At 51.8% G+C, this 13,766-nt stretch overlaps 1 protein-coding gene across 1 annotated transcript; it reads right to left on the bottom strand.

The window, feature by feature from the left end:
- Positions 1-8,813: 8,813 nt before the first annotated feature.
- On the bottom strand, positions 8,814-13,746 carry RPA2 (replication protein A2). Its single transcript, XM_055798414.1, has 9 exons — positions 13,631-13,746; positions 13,365-13,477; positions 13,142-13,243; positions 12,915-13,028; positions 11,803-11,877; positions 10,927-11,040; positions 10,501-10,611; positions 10,228-10,322; positions 8,814-9,459 (listed from the first exon to the last, which is right to left on the bottom strand). Exons 1-9 carry the CDS (start codon positions 13,644-13,646, stop codon positions 9,375-9,377), a joined length of 825 nt encoding a protein of 274 aa, XP_055654389.1. The 5' UTR covers positions 13,647-13,746; the 3' UTR covers positions 8,814-9,374.
- Positions 13,747-13,766: the final 20 nt, after the last annotated feature.

Genomic DNA, 13,766 nt, shown 5'->3' with positions numbered 1-13,766 from the left:
GATTTCAAAAATGTCTTAATCTAGCAGTGGTAGGTAAAGGGGAGTGGGGGGGAGTTTCTGCTTTCACTTCTGCTGAACGCCAGAGCAGCTGCTGATCCATACAAGCTATATGGTGTCACTGGGACCTACCTGCTTGGTGTCAGAGACAGAAATGCTAGTGCAAGTTGAAGAGTGTGAAGTAAGATAATGGCGAGTTCAGGATATACAACCGTGTGTTTTGGGTCACAGTCTTCTAAACTGGTCTTCCCTGAAGGTCCCATGACCGGTAGAGCAGTAAGAGACACTTCACATCCCGCATCACTTCAGTGCCTGAGACTAACCACGATGCTTCCCCTGTCTCCCTCAGAGACCTGCCTGCTCCACAAAAGCAGTAGCTTTCCAGCAGCGTTGACAGCTGCTTCAGTGTTGTATTATGATTTTCAGAGAACCGATGTCCTCTTCAGAGAAGCTTTAAGGGAGTGGCAGCTAAAAAGCCTGAATCTTTGGTGTCCACCCTGTTGCACATAGACATCTGTCCTATATTCTGGCATCCATCAGTGAAAGGTTTCAGTTGTGTTTGCAGAGTGGTAGAGGAGGAGGAGGAAGTCTTAAATACTAGAGCTGGTGCTCGAGCTTAAATAGTGCTCTGGTCATTCTGACGAATCTTGCTATGGCTGAAGTAATTTACTGTCATCTTGTAAAGACACCCAGGCAGGCAGCTGCCTGCACGTGTGCTGGCCTTTGAAGAACCGGCCAGTAACACTGGACTAGTCCAGCAACTTGGGCCATGGCTGGCCACGGCGGCTTTTCTGACTCAGTCTTGGCTGCAGTAGATTCCTGCCTGAGCTTCACCAGCTACTTCTAGATACATCAGAGGCCTTCCCTTGCTTGAGCATGGAGGAAATGGAAGCAGCATTTCTCCTGGTGGATATGTCCGTATCATGCCAGGGCAAGTCCTTTTTGAAAGAAGGCACAACTAATTTTCTTCACTGTCTGTAAAAGTAGTGTTTTTACAGCGTGAAGGGGTAGCAGGAGCTCGTTCTCCATTACCCTTTCCCCTGCAGGCTTCCCAGAGTGCTCGCTGACGTGGACAGCAGTTTCAGGGTTCGGTGAAGATGAGGAAAAGCCTGGAAATGAGCTGTGTTTCCGTTGCCTGCTTCAGCTGGGACCCCCCAGGTAGCTCTGATAATTCTTGCTTGCTGACAGGTCAGAGAAGATTTGTGCTTCACTGCAGGGAGTGTCACAGACCTTCAAGGTAAGGATGTTTTTGGCTAAGAGACCAGTTTGCTTTGGGTCCTGGCAGCTGATGTCATCCCCTGGCTTGACATGTCTTCTGTGCTCGTCTGTCCGGCACCTGCTTGTGGGAGCGCAGTTCCCGCTGCTGTTTGAGGAGCCTCCTGCATGTTGTAACTTCAGCCCCCCAGTGCAGCCAAGCAGCAAAGTTTAGGACTTGGACAAGCAGTACAGGATGGCTTGGCGACTGCCTCAAAGCTGGGGAGGCTCCGCTTGTCTGATGCCCTCAAGGGAATTTCTTTAGGCAATTCTTGTTTCCCCAGTTGAGTTTAGATATCAGAAGAACAGGTAGACAACTTTGCTCCCTGTAGCTGCTCATGACTGGTGTGATTTTCATCCCTGTGACCTGAAGTTGGCCTGTTCAAGGCTAATTCCTGACTTCATGGGAGCTTCTCTCTGTCCTGCAGCACAAAGATCATCTGCCTGTCCCCGAGTACCTCTGCTTCTCCTACCCTTTCTTCCAGCTGTGCCATGTGAAGGAAATGGAAATAAACCCCTATGGGCAGGAGGACTGGTACAGTGAAGGGTGCTGACATCTAAATGCCTTGTCTCTCTGAGCCTGGGAATGCTCTCCAGAGGCCAAGGTGAAATGAGCAGTCAGAAAATGAGTGTCACAAGCCCAGGTGAGAAGTTTGAAGGCTCGAAATAAGTGGTAATAAAACCTCTGTGTTGTGTAGATGGTACCCTGTGGGTGAGAATAGGAAACCAGTGGTGTGTTCTCTCAGTAGCAATATCCACCAGCTGTCACCTGAGCGCAGGGCCAGGACAGAACATCATTGTGTCTCCCCGAGTACCTGCGGCAGGGGCTCGGGGGGCAGCGGGGAGGGTGTCCCGTGCGCTTGGGGATTCTCTGTGGCCGGTGGCCATCTCGGTGCGGATCCTGGGCTTTGTTTAGGGCACGGTACAGCAGAGAGATGCGCCCGGGGCTTGGTCAAGGTTTCAGTAGCACCGAGATGTGTCGCCTCCACCCGATACCGAGCGCAGCCCATGCTAGTGGCAGGGAGGTGCCTGGCACCATGCTCTGAATCTTTCCAAGAGAAATGCAGGACTCTGTGCGATGGGCCAGTCCGAACTGGAGAAGATGGAGCCAACCGGTTTGGTGACCGTTACTGTGCTGTAGAGCTTATCTGTCTGCTGCCAGTATCAGCTGCCAAAAAGCTCTTTGCACTGCGCTGACCGGCTGTAAATGCTCCTACAAGATGCTGCCCGCAGGATCTGCCAGCGAATTTAGTGAAAGCTGAGATGATGCACGGCAACCCGTGTGCCAGGAGACAGCGCTGCGCAAAGGTTTCAGGCAAGCTGCTAACTTGCAGAAAGCTCTCCTTCACGTGCAGTACCTGCTTGCTCTTCCCTTGCTATGCTCACTCATCCGCTTAGGGGCACAGAAACTTCACGTGACTTACGTGAATCATTTGCTGTGTGCCCGCTCATTGCTTCGTCTTGCATTACGTGTTGGGGTGTTTTTGAGGGGTGGAGTGGGGGTTATGAATAACCAATTCCATTAATAACCAACCTCTAGTAAAAAGGGACATTTCTGCCCAGCCTGTCTTTTGCAAAAGGCAACTGAGTGGAACTGATAATGGTGGCAACCAGTTTCCTTATTTGATATCACCGGGCCCATCTGTTAGAGGGGTTTTATGTTCTTGTTACCACTTAACAACTGTATCTCAGTTAGTATGCAGAGCACAACTAGTTGTACTAAGATAGAGGCTTTACGGTTGCTTGCTGCTGAACAGAATCTTGGTCAAGACCATCACTCATCCCTAGTCCAGCATTTTAATTTCTGCAAACCACTTCCAACAGATTTTTCACCTGGATTTGGTCATGATGTGACCAACAACGGTGTGAACAACATGATGTGAACAACGAGTGTGTTCTGCTCTGCTCAGGCAAATGCACGACTGGAGGGGGGGAAAAAGCAGTTGCGTTGTTTCCTGGCTCACTGCATGAGGCAGGAGGTGGCAACTTCCTCAAATGCAAGTTCCCTGCTCCTCCTACCGTCCATCCTCATCACCCTTGTTACAGCCCTGGTGAGGACCAGGGTAAGAAACAAAGCTGCTCATGGGTCCTGGCTCGCCCACCGCCCTGTGCTGTGCTCCACGGTGCTACGAGACGGCTTGAAGTAGGAGAGGATCCTTCTGCAGGGTGACAGCACCTCAGCTGGGTCCTGTCACACACTGAACTTGGAGAACGTAAGACGGGTCTTGTGTAGCAAGATGATGCCAGTTGGCCTGAGCACAGGGCTGGGGAGCAAGTGGCGGGGGAAATGCCCGTGTGCTCTGGCAGGCAAGCGTGGACGGTGTCATCGAGGTGTGACCTTGCAGGGCTGCCAGCGCGCTGGGATGAGCAGCTTTACCGCTTGGTGCTCCCATTTCTTCCACTGCAACGTGCTGCCGAGTGGAAGGGCCTCGGGGTGCTGCCCTGCTCTCCCAGGGGACCCTCTGAAGGGGGCACCTGCTGGGTGGGATCACTCTGAATTTGCACTTGGAGAGGTGGAGACGGTGCTCATGAAGGGGACCCCCAGGCCAAGGACCATGTGTCTGGCCTAAGCCATCCCCTCCTCAGGCCCTGGTAGAGAAGTCTGCTGTGCACCCGCTTGCTGCGGGAGGGCGGGGGCCGTGCGTGGGAGGCGGGGGCTGGGTTCAGCTACCTGGGAAATAAAGCAGCAGTTCTAGGGCCCTGCTGCGGCTGGTCTGGCCCTCCCCTCGCAGGCAGAGCACAGAGGTGGGCGCCAGCCCGGCAGTGAGCAGGAGGAAGCAAAAATATTCCACCCATTGATCCAGCTCAAACCTTTGGCTGTGTTTGGGATGAAGGTGAAGGAGCCCTGACAAGTTTGCTGCTTTTTCCTCCTTGCAGCTGCTCTGTTGTTCCCGGGAGCATCTCAAATCTCAGCAACCTGCTACACGTGCTTCTGCGTGGCTGCAAAGCAATAACCTCCCTCCTCCACCCCCCGATGAAATTGGGCTCGCAGGTAAGCTACCAGGTGAGGGTAGCACCGCTGGCCCCAACGCAGAGCTGCTCAGCCCCGCAGCCTGTAGTGAGCCGACCTGAACGTGTCTCTTCCCCTCCTCGCCCCGCTTCCCTGCAGCTTCCCTGCAGCTCTTCCCGTCCCTGAAGCGATGCTGCTTCCCCCTTGGCTCTGCCTTGCCCTGGCGCAGCAGCCTGGAGACCTGCTCCGAGGTCCCTCTCAGGGAAGGGCCAGAGGGCTTTGAGCTGCCCACGATTGCTCCCCATGGCCGTACTTGCACCTTATCCAGGGCTTGGACCCCTCCGTGACCCCTTTTATCTTCCCGGACTTCCCGTGGAGGTTTGCACACTGGGTGCCCTCAGCTGCCCTTTCACAGCCACGCTCTGCAGCTGGGGTATCGGCAGCCGCCTCAGGCACGTTTCCCTGCATCGCTCCCCTGCCCTGGGAGCCGGGGGCTGCGGGACCGGCAGCAGGTCGCAGCGTCCCAGGACGTTGGTGAGCAGAGCTCTGGGGAGCTGCACTAGCAGTCAGGCTTCTGGAGCAGCTCTGCTGTGTTGGGTCCCTGGGAGGAAACCTCAGCAAAGAGCAGAGTCTGGTTATCTTTTCCGACCACAACCAGCTTGTTAAATGCTGAACTATGGGCTGCTGAGCTGTCTGGTTTAGGCCGCTGTACATTTCTATAGTTTCCTATGACTGATTCGCAAACCAATTCTCTGTCCCCCTCCCACTTTCCCCAGACTGGCAGCAGAGCACAGTACGCAGGGGTGGCTGTGGCCAGGCTCTTCTGTCATGAACTGGACCAGCAGATCAGCAGGGGAAACCCTCGTTCCCTTCTGCAGCTGTGAACAAATGCCTCAGCTGTCCCAGAACCCACGCTCTGGTTTGCCAGGGGTGCCCGCCCCAGCCCCAGTCACCTGTTCCCTGCAGAGAGGCCCTGGAGTCAGCCTGGCCACTGGGGTTTTGGGCCGTCTAGCCACGTGGCTGGTTCTTCAGGGCCTGTTTGCGAGTGCAGGGAGAGACAGTCGGTGTGCAGAGACCTTTGCTGTTGTCTGTTCAACTTACCCTGTGATCTCCAGAGCAGTACAATCCATTTAGCTCCTCCCTGGACTCTGCCTCAGAGCAGCAAAACGCACCCCAAGGGACAAGCTCTGCAACTCACAAAGTGCAGGTGACTTTTCCTTTCTGGTCCTCTGGTTTCTGGAAGCCACCCAGACTCCAACTACTCTGAGTCCATAACATGCATCGGTTACTTGCAGAGGCCAAATACAGCCCCAGGGCTCCACAGCACAACCTCCAACCGCCTCAACCCTGCAGAAAGCTGCCCACTTTCCTCGGAAGCAAGCATCCCACGTGCTGCCAGGACACCCCCAGGCACAGAACACCTTCCCCCTGTTGTGCTGTGCGCTGTGTCCTCAGCTGTCACCCACGGGACCCTCCCGACAGCACCAGACCAGCATACAGCTGGGTGGCCACCGAGCTGCCAGCCCAGGCCCTGGGACACGGATCTCATTCTGCGCTGCCACCGTGGCTGGGCTGGCGTTACAGATGGAGATGATGGAGACGCTTTGGGGCCAATATGCCCTGGTGCTGTTTGGCATGTGGGGTGGGTCAGGGTTAGGAGGAAACAGGACCAGATGCTTTGCATGGTGCAAGCTATGCCTCTGCGGGGGCTCAGACCACCCACCGACATTTTGTCAGAAACCCACTTTCATAAGGCAGCAGCTGCATTTTTCTCTATACAGCCAAACTCACTTCTCACTGACCTAATTTCTCACCAAGGGTGTAGAAGTGTCACGGCTTTAGGTTTTGCTGGATTTCTCATCTGTTTTTAACTGTGCTTCCAACTAGAACGTCTGTCCTAGACCTCCACAGTCCCCCTCCTGCTTGGAGTGTACTTCTTGCATGCTTGCAGATTCTTGGCACCCACAAAGGGCCCTGCTGCACTCATGGCACTGAAAGCAAAAAATTACCTGAAAACCCAATAAGGACCAAAAAGATCCCAACTCTTCTTTTCCTAGAAGTCTGGCAAAGCCCCAGGAAAGTGGCAGAGACAAAGACCTCATAGTGCTGATGGGCATTAAGGAAAAAGAGCTGACAAGGGGAGAGCTTCACACCAAAAGGAAGCAGGTGTTTCACTCCTGCATCACGCACTGCACTCCTCTTTCAAGTCAGAGCTAGAAAAATAAACTTAAAATTTAATTTAAGATCAAACTCTTTTGTTATTTTTTCCCCCTCACCCAGTGAAGAGTAGCTTTGGGTTCAGTTTTTTCAGTTCACGTCGTTCCTCACCCAGCACACAGGGCAGAGCCCCAGAGGTGCAGAGGACCTCACTCATTTGAACTTGGCTCGAGTCCTGGCTTGGGTTTGGGCTGGATTCCTTCTCTGGCTTTGGTTCTGCCCTGGGACTGATGCCCTCAGTATCAGCACTCTCTCCTCAAATCACACCATGGGAGGGACACTTGCTGTTGAGGTCCTTTCACTGAATACTCACCCAAGGAGGGAGAACCCAGCTCTCATCTGCAAACAGGCCTTAGCCATTCATTAACAGCATCTGAACTGTACGATCCGAGAATCACAGGATGGTTTGGGATGGAAGGGACCTTTACAGATCACCTGGTCCAACTCCTTCCACTAGATGAAGCTGCTCAAAGCCCTGTCTAGCCCTGCCTTCCAGGGATGGGGCATCTACAACTTCTCTGGACAACCTGTTCCAGTGTCTCACCACTCTATATAAAAAAATCCTACCTTTCTTATGACTCATCTAAACCTACCACCCTCTTGTGGTTTAAAACCTTTGCCCCTTATGCTGTCACCACAGGACCTGGCAAAGTGTCTCTCCCCATCTTCCACATCGACGACCTTTATGTATTGCAAGGCGGCAAGAAGGTCTCCCTGGAGCCTTCTCTTCTCCCAGCTGAACCACCCTGACTCTCTCACCCTGTCTTCATACGATGTACAAAGCTTCAACCAAGAGATCCACTGCAGTGGCAGGAGCCAACAAGTCTTTAAGTCACCCCAGAATCCAGTTTTTCCTTCTGGGGGAAAAACTAATTGCTAACTGTGGCTGGGGAGAAGGTGGGCTCCTGGGAGGAGGAGGGAAGCAGAGCACAGAGGAAGCCAGAACGACTGAACATGCCAAAGTGTTTTTCCTTGTCTCCTTTACCTGAGCCACAACCATTCCGAGTTTGGACCTCACTGCTAGTTCACAGATAGTTTTAAATGCAAACTTCCTGTGAAGCAGCTGACACTTCTGCCCCCTAAGACCTATTCCAAATTGTCCCCCTAGCCAGACAACAGCAGGTGTTCCTGAATCCTTTGAAAATTGAACAGCAAATGGAGACTGGGCAAAGAAAAACTCCCTCTCCAGTCACATCGCAAGTGTTTTGTCCAGACACACAACTACTCTTTACTGCAAGCAAGCCCATTCACCTTCACTTCCAAAAATCCTCAGGGATTTTCTTCCTGACCTGCAAATTCCTGCAAAAGGGAAAATGAAAAGTGCTCTTGGCTTCTACATCTGCCAGATTCCGGAGCCCAGAAATTCACCTGTTCCACATCCGTAGCACAGTTTAGCCCCAGAAGTGCCCCACGGCTACAGCTGTGGCACCCCCTGGAACCCGAGCAGGGCAGCGGGTGCCCAGCATTAGTGCCAGGAGCAGATGCCCTGGGGCCGGCAGCCAGCCCCCAGTTACAAGCACACAGGGGGGAAGCTTTTTCAAAGCCAGGTCGCTACACCAGTCCCACATAACAAACCCCCCAGCTCGCAGCTCCCCTGGCACCCAGAGCTGACCAGCCTGTCAGCCCAGTGACACCAGCCCTGGGTGCACGTGCTGGTTTTCCAGCAGGCACCATGTCCCTGGGAACCCGTCAGGCGGCAAAGTGCAGCGAACCAGGCTCCCACCTGGCAGGCAGCAAGCACATTTCAGCGTCTCAGCATTCAGCTCAGCGAGAGATGCCGGGCCCTGCTTGTCAGCAAATGTATTCGCCACAAAAACTGTGGCTTCTCCTGTGAGAACAGCTACACCTTATGGGGGTCATGGTGAAAAATCCTCCCGAGTATCTATGAACTCCTGAAGCGCTTCCATTAATAAATGCAAACCAGTTCCCAAAAGGCAGTTTTCAGCTTTGAATTTTACAGAACGGAAAGCACATCATGACTAAGAGGACAGAAATAAGCTGAAGCATCTGCTCTCAGCATGCTGCTCCCCTGAACAAGGCAGGACTGAGCAGAAACAGGAAATGCAAATCCATTATCTCCACCCCCATGAACCCCAACCTTTCCTAACTCACCTAGTCCCACAAGATGTAACTGATTTGAGCTGCAGCTCAAGTGCTTTTGGGGTCAGAAATGGTCCTGGCTATGTTTGGAACACTGATGCAACATGTCGCTTTCTTCCATAGCACAATTATTTAATTTCTTAGTGTCCAGACATTCACTTCAGTTTGACCCTTTAAAGCAATTTACTTCAAAAGCTAAAAAAATAAGCGTAGTTTAATTCTGAAAGCATGTTTTTACCCACATGGCTGGGCTTTGTCTTCTTTTGGAAAGAAGAAAAGCCTCTAGAGCCACACGTGCATGCAAGACTACCAAGTTAAGATTTTATTGGAAACATTCAAAAGCTCTATTAACAAGATTACCTCATAGTACAAATACAGATTTAAATGCATAAACTAAACCAATTAAAAATCTATTCATGATTACTGTGCATAAGTGGAATATTACTCTTGGCAATCCACTTTGTGAATGAAATAGAATGAAAGCTGGGTTAGGAGAAACAGCTCTAGAAACAAAAGACAATCGATCTGCTCAGGACAAGATTAGAAAGAGGTTCTTCTTTCTAACACAGGCATCCTCTAAGGAGACAAGAACAAACTGAAGGCTCTGAAGCTTTGAGGAGCTCAGTCTTCCCATGCCTGTTTATGCTTTCAGTCACATGGTCACAGCACATAATCAAGCCCAGTAAACAGAATCCTACATATTTTGCTCATCCTTGAATTCTAAGGAGGAGGCACTCATAGAGTAACTGGGACTTTCAGAGGCTAGAAAGAGCGAAGATTACCTTCCATGTCGCAAAGCTCTGCTCTGAATCATGGACAAGCATTTGCTTAGAACTAAAACCAGCTGGAAGTAACTTCAGTCAGTGTCTGTTGACTTAAAGTGATCATCATCCACAGTGGAGTAGATGTGTCCCTCACTGCTAAGGAATTCAACAGCTTGCCTTTGAAGATAAAAAAAGAAAAAAAAAAAGTGACTGCTAACTAGTCTTTATCAGCACCTTTCTCTCAGGGATTTCCCATTTACAGACCCCATCCCTCCTGTTCCCTTCTGGCACCTGCCAAGGGAAGCTCTCAGTGGCTCTATCCTGTGAGCAGCTGAAGTGCTGCTCCCCCAGTCACTAGTACTGCAAGTTTCTCCAAAGCTATGGCAATGTGCTCCCCCCGCAGCTCTCAGGGTCTGCCTGCCACAGAGGGAAAGGTCACCACTCTGTGCTTCCCCAGTAAAAGCCGTACCTACCACTCTGCTTCAAAGGGGAGAGAACGCAGAAAGATAACAAATGTTAATTACTGTTTTTCTAAGTCTCAGGGAAGAGAAATTCCACGAGACAGCAAAGAAAAGAACAGGAGCAGTCTATTCCCGTGTGCAGCGAGCAAGGCAGTCCTCAAAAGAAGAAAATAACTGCTAAGGCACTGCAGTATTCCTAGGTACCTGTTACTTTGCTACCAAGCTGTTAAACAGCTTGTTTTGAAAATAGGGAACAAAGTATTTTATCACCCCTTCAACTGACAATTGCTCATTCTAAGCTGCTGGAGACTTCAAAAGATCTGGCTCACCACCACATCCTTCTGGGAACAAGTGAAACTACCGGCGCTGTTTCACAAATAAGGATCTGGGCTTGCCCGCTGTTTTCCTCTCTGCCTCCTTTTATCACTCCAGGAAGGACTGCCCGGATTTCCAGAACATCCTTCTTTTCTATGCTTCTACTTACTTGATTGTTGACATGCTCATATGGTGGAGCTGAAGTTTCAGCTCTTGAAGACTCATTCCTTCTGGGACAGGGCAATTTTTAATCAAGTTCAACACCTGGAAAAGCAACAACCACCATCAGCATACAGCTAAGCTTCTCTATCGCTGACAGACAGCAAAGCTGAGGAAGAACTTCCAGTCTCCAAAGGGTAATTGAGCTTGCATTTGTCTTACATCACACCACAGCAGCCTCTGCTGCGACTGCTGTGCTCCTGGAGAAGCTGCTTGCGCCCACCTGACCCTGATGTGCTGTGAGTCCGTTCACTCCTAGGCTGCCACCGGCTCCATAGCCCCCCACGTCACCTGTCCCAGTAGAGGAAAACGACTGAGGCACTCTTGATGCTGACTGAAATCACAAGAGTAAAACTGTTGCAGTTACACAGGCTGCTGCAAGCCCACAGCGTTAAGAGTTGGTGTTACTTCAGAGAGACAGTAATTAAAAATAGATTCCCAAAAGAAACCACTAGAAATGGACTGCAACGCAATCTCTCCAAGGAAGCCAGGACTCCTGTTACACCTTTGCTGTAGTCCCCCAACAGCTTCAAGCTTTCCAGCCCAACTGGTACGCAATTTCCACAATGAACCAAGAGGTCCCTCCCTTTGGGAGACAACCAGTAACCCAGCAAGGGCCGTGACAGAATCAGGATCTTCAAGCACATACCGTACGATTTTTTCTGAGGATCATATGCGCATGGACAATCTCTAGCATGTGTGTGGTGAACTCATTCATGTTTTCCACAGGCATCATCTTAAATGCCACCAAGCTTTTCTTATTCTTTCAGAGGGAGAAAAAAACAACAACAAAGAAAAAAAATTAACATCACAGCAACAGGAACATGCTTAGCAGCCAATCCAACCACTCCATCCAGGAACAGGGATTGTGGTGGTTATGGAGCTTGTCTGCATGTAACTAGTCCAAAATTTTCTGACTCACATTTTGTGTTGGCTTTGCCTGGGACAGAGTTAGTTTTCTTCATAGTAGCTACTATGAAGCTATGTTTTGGATTTGTGCTAAAAACAGTGTTGATAACACAGGGATGGTTTTGTTATTGCCAAGCAGTGCTTACACAGAGTCAAGGCCTTTTCTGCTTCCCACTCCACGGCACCAGCAAGGTTGGGGGGCACAAGAAGCTGGGAGGGGACACAGGCAGGACAGACTGACCAAATGGATGTTCCAAACCATATGACGCCATCCTCAGCATATAAAGCTGGGGGAAGGAGAAGGAAGGGGGGACGTTTGCAGTGAAGGTGTTTGTCTTCCCAAGTCCCTGTTACACATGATGGAGTCCTGCTTTCCCAGGGATGGCTGAACACCCGCCTGCCGACGGGAAGCAGCGAATTAATTCTTCGTTTTGCTTTGTTTGCATGTGCAGCTTTTGCTTCACCTATTAAACTGTCTTTACCTCAACCCATGAGTTTTCTCACTTCCATTCTTCCAGTTCTGTATTCTAAAGGGAGCCCACTAACACTATGTCAGACGACCAACGCACCACTGCACCAGCCTCGTGACTTGGAGTCATGGGTAACATGATCTTACCTGGAAAGACCGAAGATGACCAGCTACTTTTACATAAGTTCCTGGAGGTATCACAACATTCTCACCACCTGCCTCCTGGCAGAGAGGAAAAGGAGAAAAGAGGGTTTTGCCAATTCAGGTTTCCATTTCTCAATTATCACAATAAATTATCTGGGAAAGGAGGCTTATCTCAAGCATGCATTCCTACGATCAGTAAGAGCAGTTAGGTAAACATAACAGTAAATGAAAAACAGAGAAAAAAAAATATTGGCTCGTTTGAACACATTGTAGACCTGAAAGGAGTCAAAACCAGTCATCTGCTCTGCTCTCTCTGTCCGCTTCCAAGAGACCTCCACAGAGCAACAAGAGGAAAGAACCCTCAAACAGTAAAAAAAGCAGGTGTTCAACTATATAACTTGGCTAGGGGAATGGAAGCAGGACAGAACCTTTTCTGAAGTTGTGATAAATTTGCAGTTAAGACAGCTTAATCTTAACTGAGTTAAGCCAGAATATCTGCCTAATTACTTTCCCCAAAGTCATTCAACTGAACTCAGCTGTCTGCCTACAAATACGTGTTTCATTAACATGGGCTAGCTTTAAAGGTTTGCTATACCAGCATGAGAGTCCAGTGGGAGTTATCAGCATTTCAGGAGTCATGCATCAGAAAACAAGACAACACTCATTGGTACACATCTTCACATCTATCACTGAGCCACCAACAAATTCCTGGTTCACTCTCTCCTTGTATTATTCCTCCACAGAAGTACTGAGCACGCATCTCAGTTCAGCTACGAAGTAACAGTTGAGCTTCAGCAGCTGAACTTTAAAAAATTATACAAAGTGATTCAACATAGAATCACGCATGGACTACAAAACAGGAGAGTCACATACAGTACACCAGTGATCTCTGCTACAGCAGATTCTCCCTTGGATTTTGGAGACATGTTATCCCTACAACACTCCTCAGAAAACCCACGTTTTTGATAAAAAAAAGTCCTGCAAGGAGTGAGGAGTTGGACTTGATCCTTAAGGATCCCTTGCAGCCTGAGATATTCTATGATTCTGTAACTTTCTTCACTGCTCCCACAAGCTTTTAAAGAAGCGCGTTGGCAATGAACTCGATGTTTACTTACATCAGTATCAACCCACTGCCTAACGTCCATCGGGGCCGCGGTCATGTCGTCCACCTTGTAGAGGATGTTTGTCGGTGCCTTCTCGGCGTGCCGAATGACGCCCACGATGGTGACCTGCCTCGGGAAGGGGGGGCGGTTACCCGGGAAGGGGGGACGGCTACCCGGGAAGGCCCCGAGAGGCACGGCTGTCCCACCGCCCCCTCCCGCCCGCCGTTCCCGGCGCCCACCTGGGCGATCTCCATGTCGCAGATCCGGAAGGTCTCGTCTCCCTGCTCGGCCGCCAGCAGCTGCGACACGGTGCAGGGCACGATGTTCTGCGAGCGGATCCTCTGCAAGTGGCGGCGGGGCCGTCAGCGGCGGGGCCGTCAGCGGCGGGGCGGCCGCCCCCTCCCGCTGCCCCGGCCGCCGCTCCGCGCCCCGGCGCCGGCCCAGGCCCCGCTCCCGGCCTACCTGCTTCTTCTCCGCCTGCGTGCCGGCGGGGGAGCCGAAGCCGCCCGGGGACTGCGTGTAGCCGCCCGCGGGCGCCGAGGGGCCCACGCTGCCGTACCCACCGTCGAAGGTACCTGAGGGGGGAAGGAGAGCCGGTGAGGCGGTGGAGGTGACGCCCCCCCATCCCCGCCGCCATTAACGGGGCGCGGCAGCGGCGGCCTCAGGGCCCCTTCCCTGGGCTCCCCCCGCCCCCCTGCCGCCCCCGGCCCGGCCGCCCCGGCCCGCACCGTGCCCGCTCCACATGGCGGCGGCCTCTCGCTGGGCGCCAACCGGCCCGCGCGCTCCGCCCCTCCCCGCGCCGCCGGCTCCCGCCCAATCCGTGCGCGCCGCTCCCGGCGGCCGACAGCCAATCGCGGCCCTCCG

Source organism: Falco peregrinus, chromosome 3, assembly GCF_023634155.1.
Source record: "Falco peregrinus isolate bFalPer1 chromosome 3, bFalPer1.pri, whole genome shotgun sequence".
NCBI classification, from domain to species: Eukaryota; Metazoa; Chordata; class Aves; order Falconiformes; family Falconidae; genus Falco; species Falco peregrinus.
Note: the sequence above shows the minus strand (reverse complement) of the source record. Positions and strands in the feature narration are given on the sequence as shown.

Coding starts and splice junctions, on each gene's coding strand:
- RPA2 (XM_055798414.1), bottom strand. Junction 13,029..13,141: donor GCGACATGGAGATCGCCCAG/GTGGGCGCCGGG, acceptor TTCCCGAGGCAG/GTCACCATCGTGGGCGTCAT. Junction 11,041..11,802: donor GTCATCTTCGGTCTTTCCAG/GTAAGATCATGT, acceptor TCCCTCTGAAAG/AATAAGAAAAGCTTGGTGGC.